The sequence below is a fragment of the Octopus sinensis genome, linkage group LG10 (genome assembly GCF_006345805.1).
Source record: "Octopus sinensis linkage group LG10, ASM634580v1, whole genome shotgun sequence".
Taxonomy (NCBI): domain Eukaryota; kingdom Metazoa; phylum Mollusca; class Cephalopoda; order Octopoda; family Octopodidae; genus Octopus; species Octopus sinensis.
Genome location: NC_043006.1, coordinates 4,581,504 through 4,594,632, shown reverse-complemented (window position 1 = coordinate 4,594,632; position 13,129 = coordinate 4,581,504). Strand labels below are relative to the sequence as shown.

The 13,129-nt window shown below is 40.1% G+C and overlaps 1 protein-coding gene across 3 annotated transcripts in view; it reads right to left on the bottom strand.

Moving 5' to 3' along the window:
* Nucleotides 1–13,129, bottom strand: part of LOC115216487 (tRNA wybutosine-synthesizing protein 4) — a 39,263-nt gene that overhangs the window by 22,544 nt on the left and 3,590 nt on the right. The window contains exons 1-3 of one of the 3 annotated variants that reach the window (XM_029785907.2): nucleotides 7,692–7,851; nucleotides 1,948–2,072; nucleotides 79–163 (exon numbers count right to left, since the gene is read on the bottom strand). In XM_029785907.2, coding sequence (XP_029641767.1) covers nucleotides 79–163; nucleotides 1,948–2,072; nucleotides 7,692–7,751 — 270 coding nt within the window. In that variant the 5' untranslated portion in view covers nucleotides 7,752–7,851. Of the gene's footprint in view, nucleotides 1–78; nucleotides 164–1,947; nucleotides 2,073–3,718; nucleotides 3,738–7,691; nucleotides 7,852–13,129 lie in introns of those variants that run through there. The other 2 variants (XM_036506268.1, XM_036506267.1) reach the window with 2 other exon arrangements.

Genomic DNA, 13,129 nt, shown 5'->3' with positions numbered 1-13,129 from the left:
TATAAAATGAACAACGAGCTACAAAATGAACAAGAATAAGTCATACGAGATGGTAAATAACGATGCTGTTCAACGAACCTGTCTCTTTTCAGATATTTCATTTGATGCTCTGAGGAACAATTTTAGAAAATAGTCAATGGCGTATGATCTGATGTAGTATCCTCTGCAGGAAAACAAGAAAATGGAGCAGATTTAATGCAATTCAGAGAAGAGGAAATTTTAATTGAAAATCTTATAATAGGCGCAGGAGTGGCTGTGTGGTAAGTAGCTTGCTAACCAACCACATGGTTCCGAGTTCAGTCCCACTGCGTGGCACCTTGGGCAAGTGTCTTCTACTATAGCCTCGGGCCGACCAATGCCTTGTGAGTGGATTTGGTAGACGGAAACTGAAAGCAGCCTGTCGTATATATGTATATATATATATATATATATGTGTGTGTGTGTGTGTTTGTGTTTCTGTGTTTGTCCCCCTAGCATTGCTTGACAACCGATGCTGGTGTGTTTATGTCCCCGTTACTTAGCAGTTCGGCAAAAGAGACCGATAGAATAAGTACTGGGCTTACAAAAGAATAAGTCCCGGGGTCGAGTTGCTCGATTAAAGGCAGTGCTCCATCATGGCCGCAGTCAAATGACTGAAACAAGTAAAAGAGTAAAAGATAAAAAAAAAAAAGAGTTGGCTGTAGGATAAGAACTTTGCTTCCCAATCACATGGTTCCAAGTTCAATCCTACTGCAAATTGATTTGGTAGACAGAAACTGAAGAAAGCTGTCGTATATATAATGTGTGTGTGTGTGTGTGTGTGTGCATATATCTATGGGAGTGTATCTTTGTGTTTGTGTTTGTCCCTTATCACCACATGACAGGTACGCAACTATTGAGTCCACCACATGTGAAGTTCATAGGATAATCAGTTATTCCTGCGTAATCTTTTTTCTTACACACACACACACACATATATATTATAATAATCCCTATAAGTTACTTCAGTTTTTTTTTCTTTAATTCTTTTATTTGTTTCAGTCATTTGACTGCAGCCATGCTGGAGCACTGCCTTTAGTCGAGCAAATTGACTCCAAAACTTATTCTTTGTAAGCCTAATACTTATTCTATCGGTCTCTCTTGCCGAACCGCTAAGTTACGGGGACAAACATAGACACACAAACATATACATACATACATACACACACATATATAAATATATATATATATATTTATATATGCGATGGGCTTCTTTCAGTTTCCGTCTACCAAAACCACTCACAAGGCTTTGGTCAGCCCGAGGCTATAGTAAAAAACACTTGCCCAAGGTGCCATGCAGTGGGACTGAACCCAGAACCATGTGGTTCATAAGCAAGCTACTTACCACACAGCCATTCCTGCGCCTATTGTGAAAAGTTGTGAAATGATATAAAGGCTTTAACCAAAATGAGGAGCTAAAGTAATTGTTGTGATAAACATCATCATCCACCATCACTATCATCAGTACACCATCATCATCATCTTCATCTTTTGTCCATTTTTCCATACTGGTAAGAGTGGAACCAGATCTACCACTGAATTACCTCCATTTAGCACAAGTGGTCTCTTGCTTTAGTAAAATACACAAAAACAATGACACCGCCATCAGCAAAACTTGCAACAATTTTTAACACAAGAACCTTCGCGAGGTCGTTGCCAGTACCGCCTGACTGGCACGTAAAAAGCACCCACTACACTTTCGGAGTGGTTGGCGTTAGGAAGGGCATCCAGCTGTAGAAACTCTGCCAGATCAAGACTGGAGACTGGTGCAGCTATCTGGTTCACCAGCCCTCAGTCAAAATCGTCCAACCCATGCTAGCATGGAAAGCGGACGTTAAATGATAATGATGATGAAGTCCATCATCAGTTCCACACTATACTTTACTTATTGTAAAATAAAATTACAACTTAACATAAGTTTTCAATTACCGATGAATCAGTGGGGATCTTCTTGATTCCTTTGCCACAAAATATGATAAAAACTTATCTTGGAAATAGCCATATTTCACCATAGAAGATTTGCTGACAATGCTGCAGTCATTCGTCCCTTGAACCTGAAAACGAAAAAGAAAATCTCTTAATTACATTATCTTTTAAACATAAGAACACATAAAAAGGAAGCCTTATATAAACATTACATTTCTAGGTCGTCGCCAGTGCCGCTGGACTGGCACCTGTGCAGGTGGTATGTAAAATTCACAATTTGAGCGTGGCCGTTGCCAGTACCGCCTGACTGGTCCTCGTGCCGGTGGCACGTAAAAGCACCCACTACACTCTCAGAGTGGTTGGCATTAGGAAGGGCATCCAGCTGCAGAAACTCTGCCAGATCCAGATTGCAGCCTAGTGCAGCCATCTGGTTCGCCAGCCCTCAATCAAATCGTCCAACCCATGCTAGTATGGAAAGCGGACGTTAAATGACGATGATGATGATGATGAGTTTAAAAATTGTAGATCTGAAAATGTGAGTGAGTGAGTGAAATGAAAAGAGGGAGGAGGAGGGGAGGTGTGTGTGTGTTTGTGTGTTCATAAATGCACCAAATAGTTGGTGCTTCCACATGATAAGTTTATGCTGTTGCAGACCAGCCATCAAGTGTAACCATGTTGCTGGAAAGCAAACTTTTTTGTTGTAACCCTCTGTCAGACTATTAGGCCATGAAAAGTTAGAATTGAGATAACAGGTCAACTCCCAACAAAATCTATTGTTGTCTGCAATACACCTATTTTTTTATAACTAGTTTTGGATAGTTATAAATACTAGAACACTTAAGCCAAAATCAGATGGTGAATGGAGGCAACTGGAGATGGCCACAGGCAGACAGCCACTTGACACAAACGGCCAGAGGAAGAAAGAAAACAATCAGCCACTAAGAGACACACAGCTTCCCTCGATTCTCTACCTTTCATTAGCTCACTTTCTCTTCTCTGCAGCATTACCCTATCATTATCTGTGGTTTACTACTACACAATGACGAAAACACAAACACAAACTATACAAGGAAAATCTATGATATCTGTCTTTACCTTGCGTGCTTTACGAATTACACATACCAACCCATCTTGGTTTTGGCTATATATAAAGTAACAGTAAATAATTGTTTGTTTACAACTTCAATCACTGTTCTTTCCCCTTGCATCATCATCACTCGCTATAATTGGTAACTTCCAGCTACAACAAATATCATTACATTTACCGTTACGGCTGACTCCGCCTTACACATACCGTTACAAATGGCAACCCTCAACTACAACGGATAACAATACCATTCCAACTGGTCACCCTTGACTTGAAAGAATTACTTCCTTCTGATGTGACGACAGCCATTGCATATCATTACAACTACCATTACAGGTACTGGTGCACACTCTATAGAGTAGTTGGCGTCAGGAAGAGCATCCAGCCGTAGAAACCAAGCTAAATCTGATTGGAGCCTGGGTGCATTTTTCCAGATCACCAGTTCGGTACTACTTGAGAACAGTGGTCCCTGTGCGCGCATTCGCGCATCCACGCTAGCTAGTCGTGACTAGTCGATCCTACAACGACTACCTAGAAAAGTAAATAAAACACAAAGTAAATAATTTTTACACAAAGTAAATAACACACAAAAACACAAAGTAAGGATCGACTAGTCATGACTAGCTAGCGCCGATGCGCGAGTACGTGAGTGCGCGCACCGGGACCACTGTTCTAAAGTAGTACCACCAGTTCCAGTCAAATTGTCTAACTCATACCAGCACGGAAAAACGGATGCTAAATGATGATGATACATATATATATTGGTAGATTAGTTGGGCACATTCGCAATGGAAGCCCAACACTGCCGACCTTCCCCTCCGGTACAAAACGAAAGTTAGAGACTATAAGCGTCAGAATTGACACAATATCTTTAAGCATGGTTTACACATGGAAGCGTCTTAGCAGCTGACGCAAAATGTATCTTTATATATAAAAGTAAAGTTGTGTGTCTGTCTCCTACGATTTAGATTCCTAACTACCCCCACATTTTGCGGTGCAGTGTAACCAAAACCGGGTATCTTATAGTCATGATTCATATCGAGCCCTTCTGGGTATGAGCGCGCGTCTACGATGAGTCTACGATTAAAAAAAAATTTACCATCATTTTTTCCCATTTTTAATGCACTTTTTTGCTATTATATAAGGGAAGTAACTCTCTAAAAATGTATTATTAAATCTCAGAACGTAAAAAGCTACAGTAACATCCCCCCTTTGTGGTTAGCCATATTGAGATGGCTATTATACTTTACATCTCTAAAAATGCTTATATAGTTATTTCCCTTACAAACCCGAGCAACGCCGGGCGATACTGCTAGTTCAATTATAAAATATATTATAAAATAGCGATTATGTAACTTCAATTAATCTTGATAACCAGCACGTATGAACAATGATTATAAAGTATACACTTGTTATATATATATATATATATATAAAATACGCTATTAAATGGCAAATCTAAACAATGTTTATCATCATCATCGTCGTTTAACGTCCGTTCTCCATGCTAGCATGGGTTGGACGGTTCGACCGGGGTTCTGGGAAGCCAGAAGGCTGCACCAGGCTCCAGTCTAATCTGGCAATGTTTCTACAGCTGGATGCCCTTCCTAACGCCAACCACTCCGTGAGTGTAGTGGGTGCTTTTTACGTGCCACCTGCACAGCGTGCCACCTGCACAATCATATATATTGTGTCGGCTAAGATGCTTCCAATTTCATGTCCGGAGGACTTGATCAATATGGCCTTACATCTCCGAAAAGTTTGGGGCAAAAATATGAAAAAAAGATAATTTCAGTTCTCTCTCTCTCTCTCTCTCTCTCACACACACAATCTTTTACTTATTTCAGTCATTAGACTGCGGCCATTCTGGGGGGGGGGGGCTACCTTGAGGAGCTTTTAGTCAAATGAATCGACTGCAGAGCTGTTCTTTTTTTGTTTTTGTTTTTTTAAGCTGGATACTTATTCTATCAGTCACTTTTGCAGAACCGCTAAGTTACGAGGACGTAAACACACCAATATCGGTTGTCAAGCGATAGTGGGGGACAAACACAGACACAAAGACACACGACGGGATTCTTTTAGTTTCCATCTACCAAATCCACCCACAAGGCTTTAGTCGGTTGGAGGCTATGGTAGAAGACACTTGTCCAAGGTGCCACAGAACAGGGGGCAATGTGGTTGGGAAGCAAACTTCTTAACACATCCACAGATTTTGCGATTGTAATAACTCTTTTATTATCCATGGATACCTTAGTTACCTAAATGAAGACCATTTTAAGCACGAAACTCTCGGCCCTTGAGTCACTCTGTTGCGTCTGCTAAATATTAATAAAAATATTTTTTTGAAGCATTTACTTTTTCGTTTCGATAATTCAAGACGGATCTTTTCACTTTGACCGGCAGAGTTTTAAAACAATTTCTTTGTAACTCTTTTACTTGTTTCAGTCATTTGACTGCGGCCATGCTGGAGCACCGCCTTTAGTCAAGCAAATCGACCCCGGGACTTATTCTTTGTAAGCCCAGTACTTATTCTATCGGTCTCTTTTTGCCGAACCGCTAAGTAACGGGGACGTAAACACACCAGCATCGGTTGTCAAGCAATGCTAGGGGGACAAACAGACATACAAACACACACACACACACACACCATATATATATATATATATATATATATATATTATAATATATATATATATATATATATAAAAACAATTGCAGCGAGGAAGGTGTTTATAAGCCATTTAAGAAACACACAAAAGCCGTTCGATTCACTTCAACATTTAAGTTTAATGACAAATTAAACTTAAATGTTGAAGTGAATCGAACGGCTTTTGTGTGTTTCTTAAATGGCTTATAAACACCTTCCACGCTGCAATTGTTTTCGTTTCAGCACACGATCTCAGATCAAATTACTTGCTATGCGAGTACATCTCCGTAATATATATATATATATATATATATATATATGGCGAAGTTTCGCATGTCGTAGCACAGATTTCCGTCGATTTCCGTAAAAAACTTTTATTTTTTTACATAAGTAATGAGAGCGAAAGAGACTAAGAGGAAGCGATTTTATGACGAGAAGGTTTCTCTTTGAAATCGGCCTGTGTGTGTTTGATGGGGTGTGGGAGACAGACAGTATGTTGTGTAAGTGAAGTGCTTCTGTTAGTGTGTGCGAAGAGACAGAGAGAGTAATGTGTGAAAGAGAGAGATAACTGAAATTTTACTCGGTGTATGTGTATATGTATGTATGCATGTATGTGTGTGTGTGTGTGTGTATGTATCTATGTATGTGTGTGTGTGGTAAGTATGGTGTATGTAAGTATGTGTGTGTGTAGTATGTATGTATGGCCGATTCATCGTAATTTTTTACTCGGTGTATGTGTGTATATGTAGTCTGCATGTATGTGTGTGTGTATGTTATGTATCTATGTAGTGTATGTATGGTCGATTCAGTGTAATTTTTTACTCGGTGTATGTGTATATGTATGTCTGCATGTATGTGTGTGTGTGTATGTATCTATGTGTGTGTGTGTGGTGTATAAGATGTGTGTGTATGTATGTATGTGTGTGTGTATGTATCTATGTATGTGTGTGTGTATGTATGTATGTATGGCCGATTCATAGTAATTTTTACTCGGTGTATGTGTATAGTATGTCTGCATGTATGTGGTGTGTATGTATCTATGTGTGTGTGTGTGTGTGTAAGTATGTGTGTGGTATGTATGTATGTATGTATGTGTGTGTTGTATGTATCTATGTATGTGTGTGTGTGTATGTATGTATGTATGGCCGATTCATAGTAATTTTTACTCGGTGTATGTGTATATATGTCTCTGTCTCTTCACACACACTAACAGAAGCACTTCACTTACACAACATACTGCCTGTCTTCCACACCCCATCAAACACACACAGGCCGATTTCAAAGTGAAACCTTCTCGTCGTAAAATCGCTTCCTCTTAGTCTCTTTCGCTCTCATTACTTATGTAAAAAAATAAAAGTTTTTTACGGAAATCGACGGAAATCTGTGCTACTACAACCGAAACTATGCCATATATATATATATATACATATATACGACAGGCTTTTTTCAGTTGGTCGGCCCGGGGCTATAGCAGAAGACACTTGCCCAAGATGCCACGCAGTGGGACTGAACCCGGAACCATGTGGTTGGTTAGCAAGCTACTTACCACACAGCCACTCTGCGCCTTTTAAACTTCGTATACTGGTAGAATGTGTTTTGGGATCTTTTCGCTTTCCCATAAGATTTCATTTTTTTTTTTTTTAATTGATGTAGCATTTATGTCCCTAAATCGAAAACTCGCGCCCAAAAGAATAACTTTAGTCCCACGGCGTCACGCTGATTCTTCCTGAGAATTACTGGTAACAATACACATGTTTAGGAAATACTCAACCGTTTATGTGTTGATTCAACGAAGTCCAGCTGATCAAAGAGTTGGGATGCCGTCGCAACCGACGAAGATCCGTTTGTTTTCTGCTGAACCAACGTAGTAAAGAACTACACGATGTAGCTCGTTTCTTTCTATTTGAGCACAGGGAATTGAATAATAACAAAAAGATTTATCACTTTAGACATTAATAAAGATTTCACAACAACAATAAAAATTCAACTAAAAAGCAAAATGTAAATATTTACCGCCGTATTACTGCGACTTTTGACAGTTTTTGATCTTTTTCTATTAGTATTTTCATCCATATCAAGTTGTGGAGCTTTGAAATGGAATCGCAACGGCTGTGGCAGAACGAATAATATTTCACTTCAGTACTGACTAAATTAAAGGCTACCAAATGAATATTAGAATGCACTCATGTACTATAGAGGTCCCCGGAGAAATCAAGGGGAGATAATCATTAATTGTTTGTAAAATAGAGATTAACAGATAATTGTTTATAAACTCATATTATAGCTTAATGTTGCTTATTTATTGGTTTAAAGGGTGCTAATAAGGTACACTATTACATATAGTGATCCTACATCATTTTATATAATTCGTGTCATTATTTCAAAAGACTGTTTATAGTTTTATCATGTTTTCAATCATATTTGTTTCAAAACCAGTCAACTGTGGAATTACCATAAATGAAATTTATACTAGTGGCCCCCACAATTATTTTTTTACCCAAATTTCTTCGATTTACTACGTTTACAATATAAATTAAGATTTTTTTACAATTTTTTACCAAAGAAAAAGAATATTTCCAAAATTTTAATTCTCCTCAAAGCCTCCTTTTTTTTTTCCTTAACATTACCCGAAAATGTTTTTGGAATTACTTCGATGAAGTGTTGGACAAGTTTTAAATGTTCCAAATAAAATTAAGCATAGCAATTTGTCCAGCCCATTTTCAATCCTTCTATACTACCCCCTGGTGGGTGAGGAAGGATGTACTGACATCAGATGCATTGCACAGTGAAGAAAGCCTCATCAGAGGATGTAATATGCTTCAGAAGTTAGAAGATTTACTTTTCACTCCTACTTAGATGCTGGTAGGTTGTGTGGTAAGGAACTTGCTTCCCAGTCACATGGCTCCAGGTTCAGTCCCACTGTGTGGCACCTTGGGCTAGTGTCTTCTACTATAGCCCACAGACATGCTGTCTTTCTTTATCACTACTATAAAGGATTGTGTTCCCTGGAGTTGGCTGGTCTTATACTGTCACCACTCAAGCATCACTGTTTTTCCCCCTCTTGAAACCCTTGTTGCATCCAAGCCCAGTGCTTTCTCTCTAGAGCATTAGCCTACTAAAATAGGTCCACTGTTCATATCTTTGCTGGATGTGTTGACCTGCAACAATTTCAACAAAACATTAATAATATCTGCTCCACCAGTCTCAGAAGGTCAGTAAGAGTCATGGACACTGCCTCTCCCTTCAGACTCAGTAAGTAAAAAGGATACATCATCATCATCATCAACAACATCATCATCATCGTCACTGCTGCTGCTGTCATTGTAATCATCATCATTTTAACATTTAGTTTTCTTCGTTTGCATGGGTCAAACAGAATTTGTCAGGCAGGTTTTCTAAGGTAGGATGCTCTTCCTATCACCAACCCACACCTATTTTCAAGGAAGGTAATTTTCCCCATGGCAGGACAATGTTTGCAAAGAAGACTGGAAATGAGCAACACTGATTGTATGGTGGTGACACTTGTTTTCAAATATCCCAAGGTGGCATAAATCCTATCCCCAGGGGATGATGGGGATGAAATAGTAATGGCTGATCGGCTGATCTCAAGATGCTGAGCTTCACAGAGGAGATTACAAAAGGTTGACACAATTGGCAGTTCACTATGCTCAAGAAGACCCTGTCAACCACAGCAAAATGATGTCCTGAAAGCATTCTGTTTCTAATCCATACTGCCCTGTCAAGCATTCCTTACATGCCATTCCCTTGACACTCAACACACCATTATTTCACTATCTATGGTGCCACCTGGTGGCTTCGATCACTTGAGGGCAGTATCAGAATGTATTACACCCCGGCCCCTTTTCTCTGCACTACCCCTTGCCTCATCCCTTTAATCCTCCTCCCTCCATCCATGCTATTTCACCAATTACCTTCTTTCTGTGCCCTCAGTTATCTCTCTTCTCTGCCACATTCTTACCTAGTCGTCACATGCCAAACCTGCATGGAATCCATAAACAGAAACCTTGAGAACATCCTTCAGTGTGATTGTGCCAACTTTGTCTCCTTTAAGGGCAAACAATCTTTCATCCTCAGCTCCCTCTTATATATGCTATCATGCCCAACTCATTTCTTTTCTACTTTAAGCACAAGACTCGGAATTTGATGGGAGGGGACCAGTTGATTACATCAACCCCAGTACGTAACTGATACTTATTTTATCAACCCATGAAAGGATGAAAGGCAAAGTCAATCTGGGTGGAATTGGAACTCAGAACAAAAAGACAGACCAAACACCTATTTCTTTACTACCCACAAGGGGCTAAACACAGAGAGGACAAACAAGGACAGACAAACGGATTAAGTCGATTATATCAACCCCAGTGCATAACTGGTACTTATTTAATCGACCCCGAAAGGAGGAATGACAAAGTCAACCTCGGTGGAATTTGAACTCAGAACATAAAGACAGACAAAATACCGCTAAACATTTTGCTAATGTTTCTGCCAGTTCACCGCCTATACCCCATGCATTATAGCCACCATTCTCTACCCCGACATCTCTCTTCCACCCCTACACCTTGTTCCCTCCAGCACCCCTCTATCCTTCCAAACTCATCTACTAATTATTTCTACAGTTGCAGGCCACCTCCACAACCCCTCATCTCTCTATGTCTCCCCAAACCATCTTACCACCTCGTAACCCACCCACTTGTATTCAGCTCTAGCCTTGAGGGCTGCCTGGACACCTCATCTCTAATAGCCATCTCTTTGCTGCCCCCACTGATCAGTCTCTCTCTGTCATCCCCTACAAAATGCAAGTAACCATGCAGCTCTTTTACAAGGACCTGCTCTGCACTCCATTCCTCTCATTCTTTAATTCCTCATCCCCTAGCATAAAGCCTCATCCCTCCCTTAGCGATTGTAGTCTTGCAGGCTACATGGCAACTTTGATAGTGGCAGTGCATGTAAAAAAAAAAACCTGTATGCTGTTTAAAGTGGTTGACATAGAAACATACTAGAACAGAAAATGGAGTATGATGCAGTCTTTGGAACCTGTCAACCCATCAAACCCATGCCAGCATGGAACATGGGCATTAAAGGATGATGATGATGATATACCTATCTATCGATGTCTTTTTCTATCTCCCTATCTTTCTTGCTCTGTGTGTGTGTCTGTGTGTATGTATGTATATATGAATGTGTCATCATCATCATCATCGTTTAACATCCGTTTTCCATGCTAGCATGGGTTGGACGGTTCGACTGGGGTCTGGGAAGCCCAGTCTGATCTGGCTATGTTTCTACAGTTGGATGCCCTTCCTAATGCCAACCACTCCGTGAATGTAGCGGGTGCTTTTTACGTGCCACTGGTACAGGTGCCAGGAGAGGCTGGCAACGGCCATGATCAGATGGTTCTTTTACGTGCCACCAGCACTGGTATCACAACTATAATTTCCATTAATTTTTGATCGATTTTGATTTCACTTGCCTCAACAGGTCTTCGCAAGCAGAGTTTTGTGTCCCAAGAAGGAAAGGTATGCATAAGTGGACGGGCTACATCCCAGGTAAAGGCCACGGAGATGGTTTCAAAAAAAGATCTATTAAAATGCTGATAACCTGAGATTCTTCACCTTCAGTTTTTTTTGGTGATGGTTTGCCCTTTAGACATCTTCTGCTTCTAAATTTCCATTTTGCAAACAATGTATGTATAATCAGTGCTTCAGTTAGTTCTCTATATAATGTTATGGATATATCACAGAGTTTTTGCCTTCTTCCAAGATACCAGGATTTCTGCATCTTAGTAGAAGGTGAAAGTTTTTGGTGCTTAATAAACACTGTGCTTGGCATAATTCCTTAAAAGGAGGAAGTACTTCCTGATATAAGAGTCCACTCTATTATGACCAGTGGCCTGATATTAAACATTGTCTAGGTCATTCATTGGTTATAATAGAGTGGACTCTCACATTTGCTGAGTGCAAATAGCTTAAAGCTGGTTTGCTTGGTTGAAAGCACGGATTCTAGGTGACTGTAAAACTTACCTTTCTTCTTTAACAAACCAGTCATGGTAGAAACACATGCACTGAGAAATGTAGCATATTTATTTCTCTTTTCAAGTGGAATTCCCAGAGATATGATTCTATCACTAACCCCTTTTAAAAATAATAATGAAATTATTTTATACAGTGCTCAGGTGCACCACAACTTGTCAAAAATGCATATAAAGCATATGCAGTAATGTACAAATGTCTGGGAAGTGAACAGTGTATGAGTCAGATAGATGCTTGCGTGTGTACGGAGGGGAGAAAATCAGGTGTAGTGTTGGCAAATCTCAGGAAGCATGAAAATTTTGAAGGATGCAGTGCTCCGACAACTAACAACTGATGTCGGCAGTTTGTTCCATACTTCAGCAACTCTTAGCGTGAAAAAATATTTCCGAAAGTCATGGGAGCTGTGCTGTTTTCTGACTTTGTAAACATGTCCACAGGTGTTAGACGGGTGGAGTTTGAAAAGGTGCTCAGAGTTATTGTTGGTAAGATGGTTAATAATTTTATGAGTGTCTGCCAAGTCAGCTGCCAGACATCGGAGTTTCAATGTATCCATGCCCAGGGAAGTAAGGCGTTCAGAAGATAGATTCTAGTTGTTGAGCAGCAAGTCTTCATGGCAAAGCCATTGCTTATCATAGTTTTTTTTTCTGTCCTAAAAGCATGTGTAATCTGCACTTAATTCTTTCAGCTGACCTTCTTTAGCAAGCCAAGTCTCACAAAGTGGAATTACATCCAGATTATATACTATGCAAGCTCAAGAGTGATTCATACCTTTCATTTTTCAAGGCTGTTGTAATTATTTTGGAAGGTCTGGATGTTCCATCGTCCAATCTTCATCCATGCAGGTGACATCCCCCTGCTGGTTGTAGTAAATCAGTCGGACTGAGTGAAGAGGGCTTTGTTTTGGACACTATTTCTTGCCCCTTCCTCATATGGGTAAGCAGAGCTGTCCTTAACAAGATCATTCAGTTACCCTAAGTGTTGTAGAGTCCAGCTTTCCTTTCAGCTTGACAGAAAGGTAACAAAAGCAGAGAGGCCACCAGTCATTTGGCTTTGTCCTAACAGCCCCCATCCGATGCAAGTCAGAGTAGATGCTAGACTAATCAAGATTTTTTTTTGGCAAATGCACAGTCACCAAACTCACTCTCTTGTTCGCATACAAAATGCTCAATGGCAACATAAAGACAAGAGAGCTTCTATAAGAACACATTACTAAGATGGTTGAATGGATCTCCAAATCGCACATCATCATCATTGTTCGACATGGAATTTACCATGTTGCGCCAGACTTCACGGTCCATCATAGCATTACGGAGGTCCTGTTGCTGGATGCCTGTATCCCTGGAGATTACATCAGGGTAGGAGAGTGTGCGCCCTCTGGTGTTGCGAGTAGATGGCTTCCAG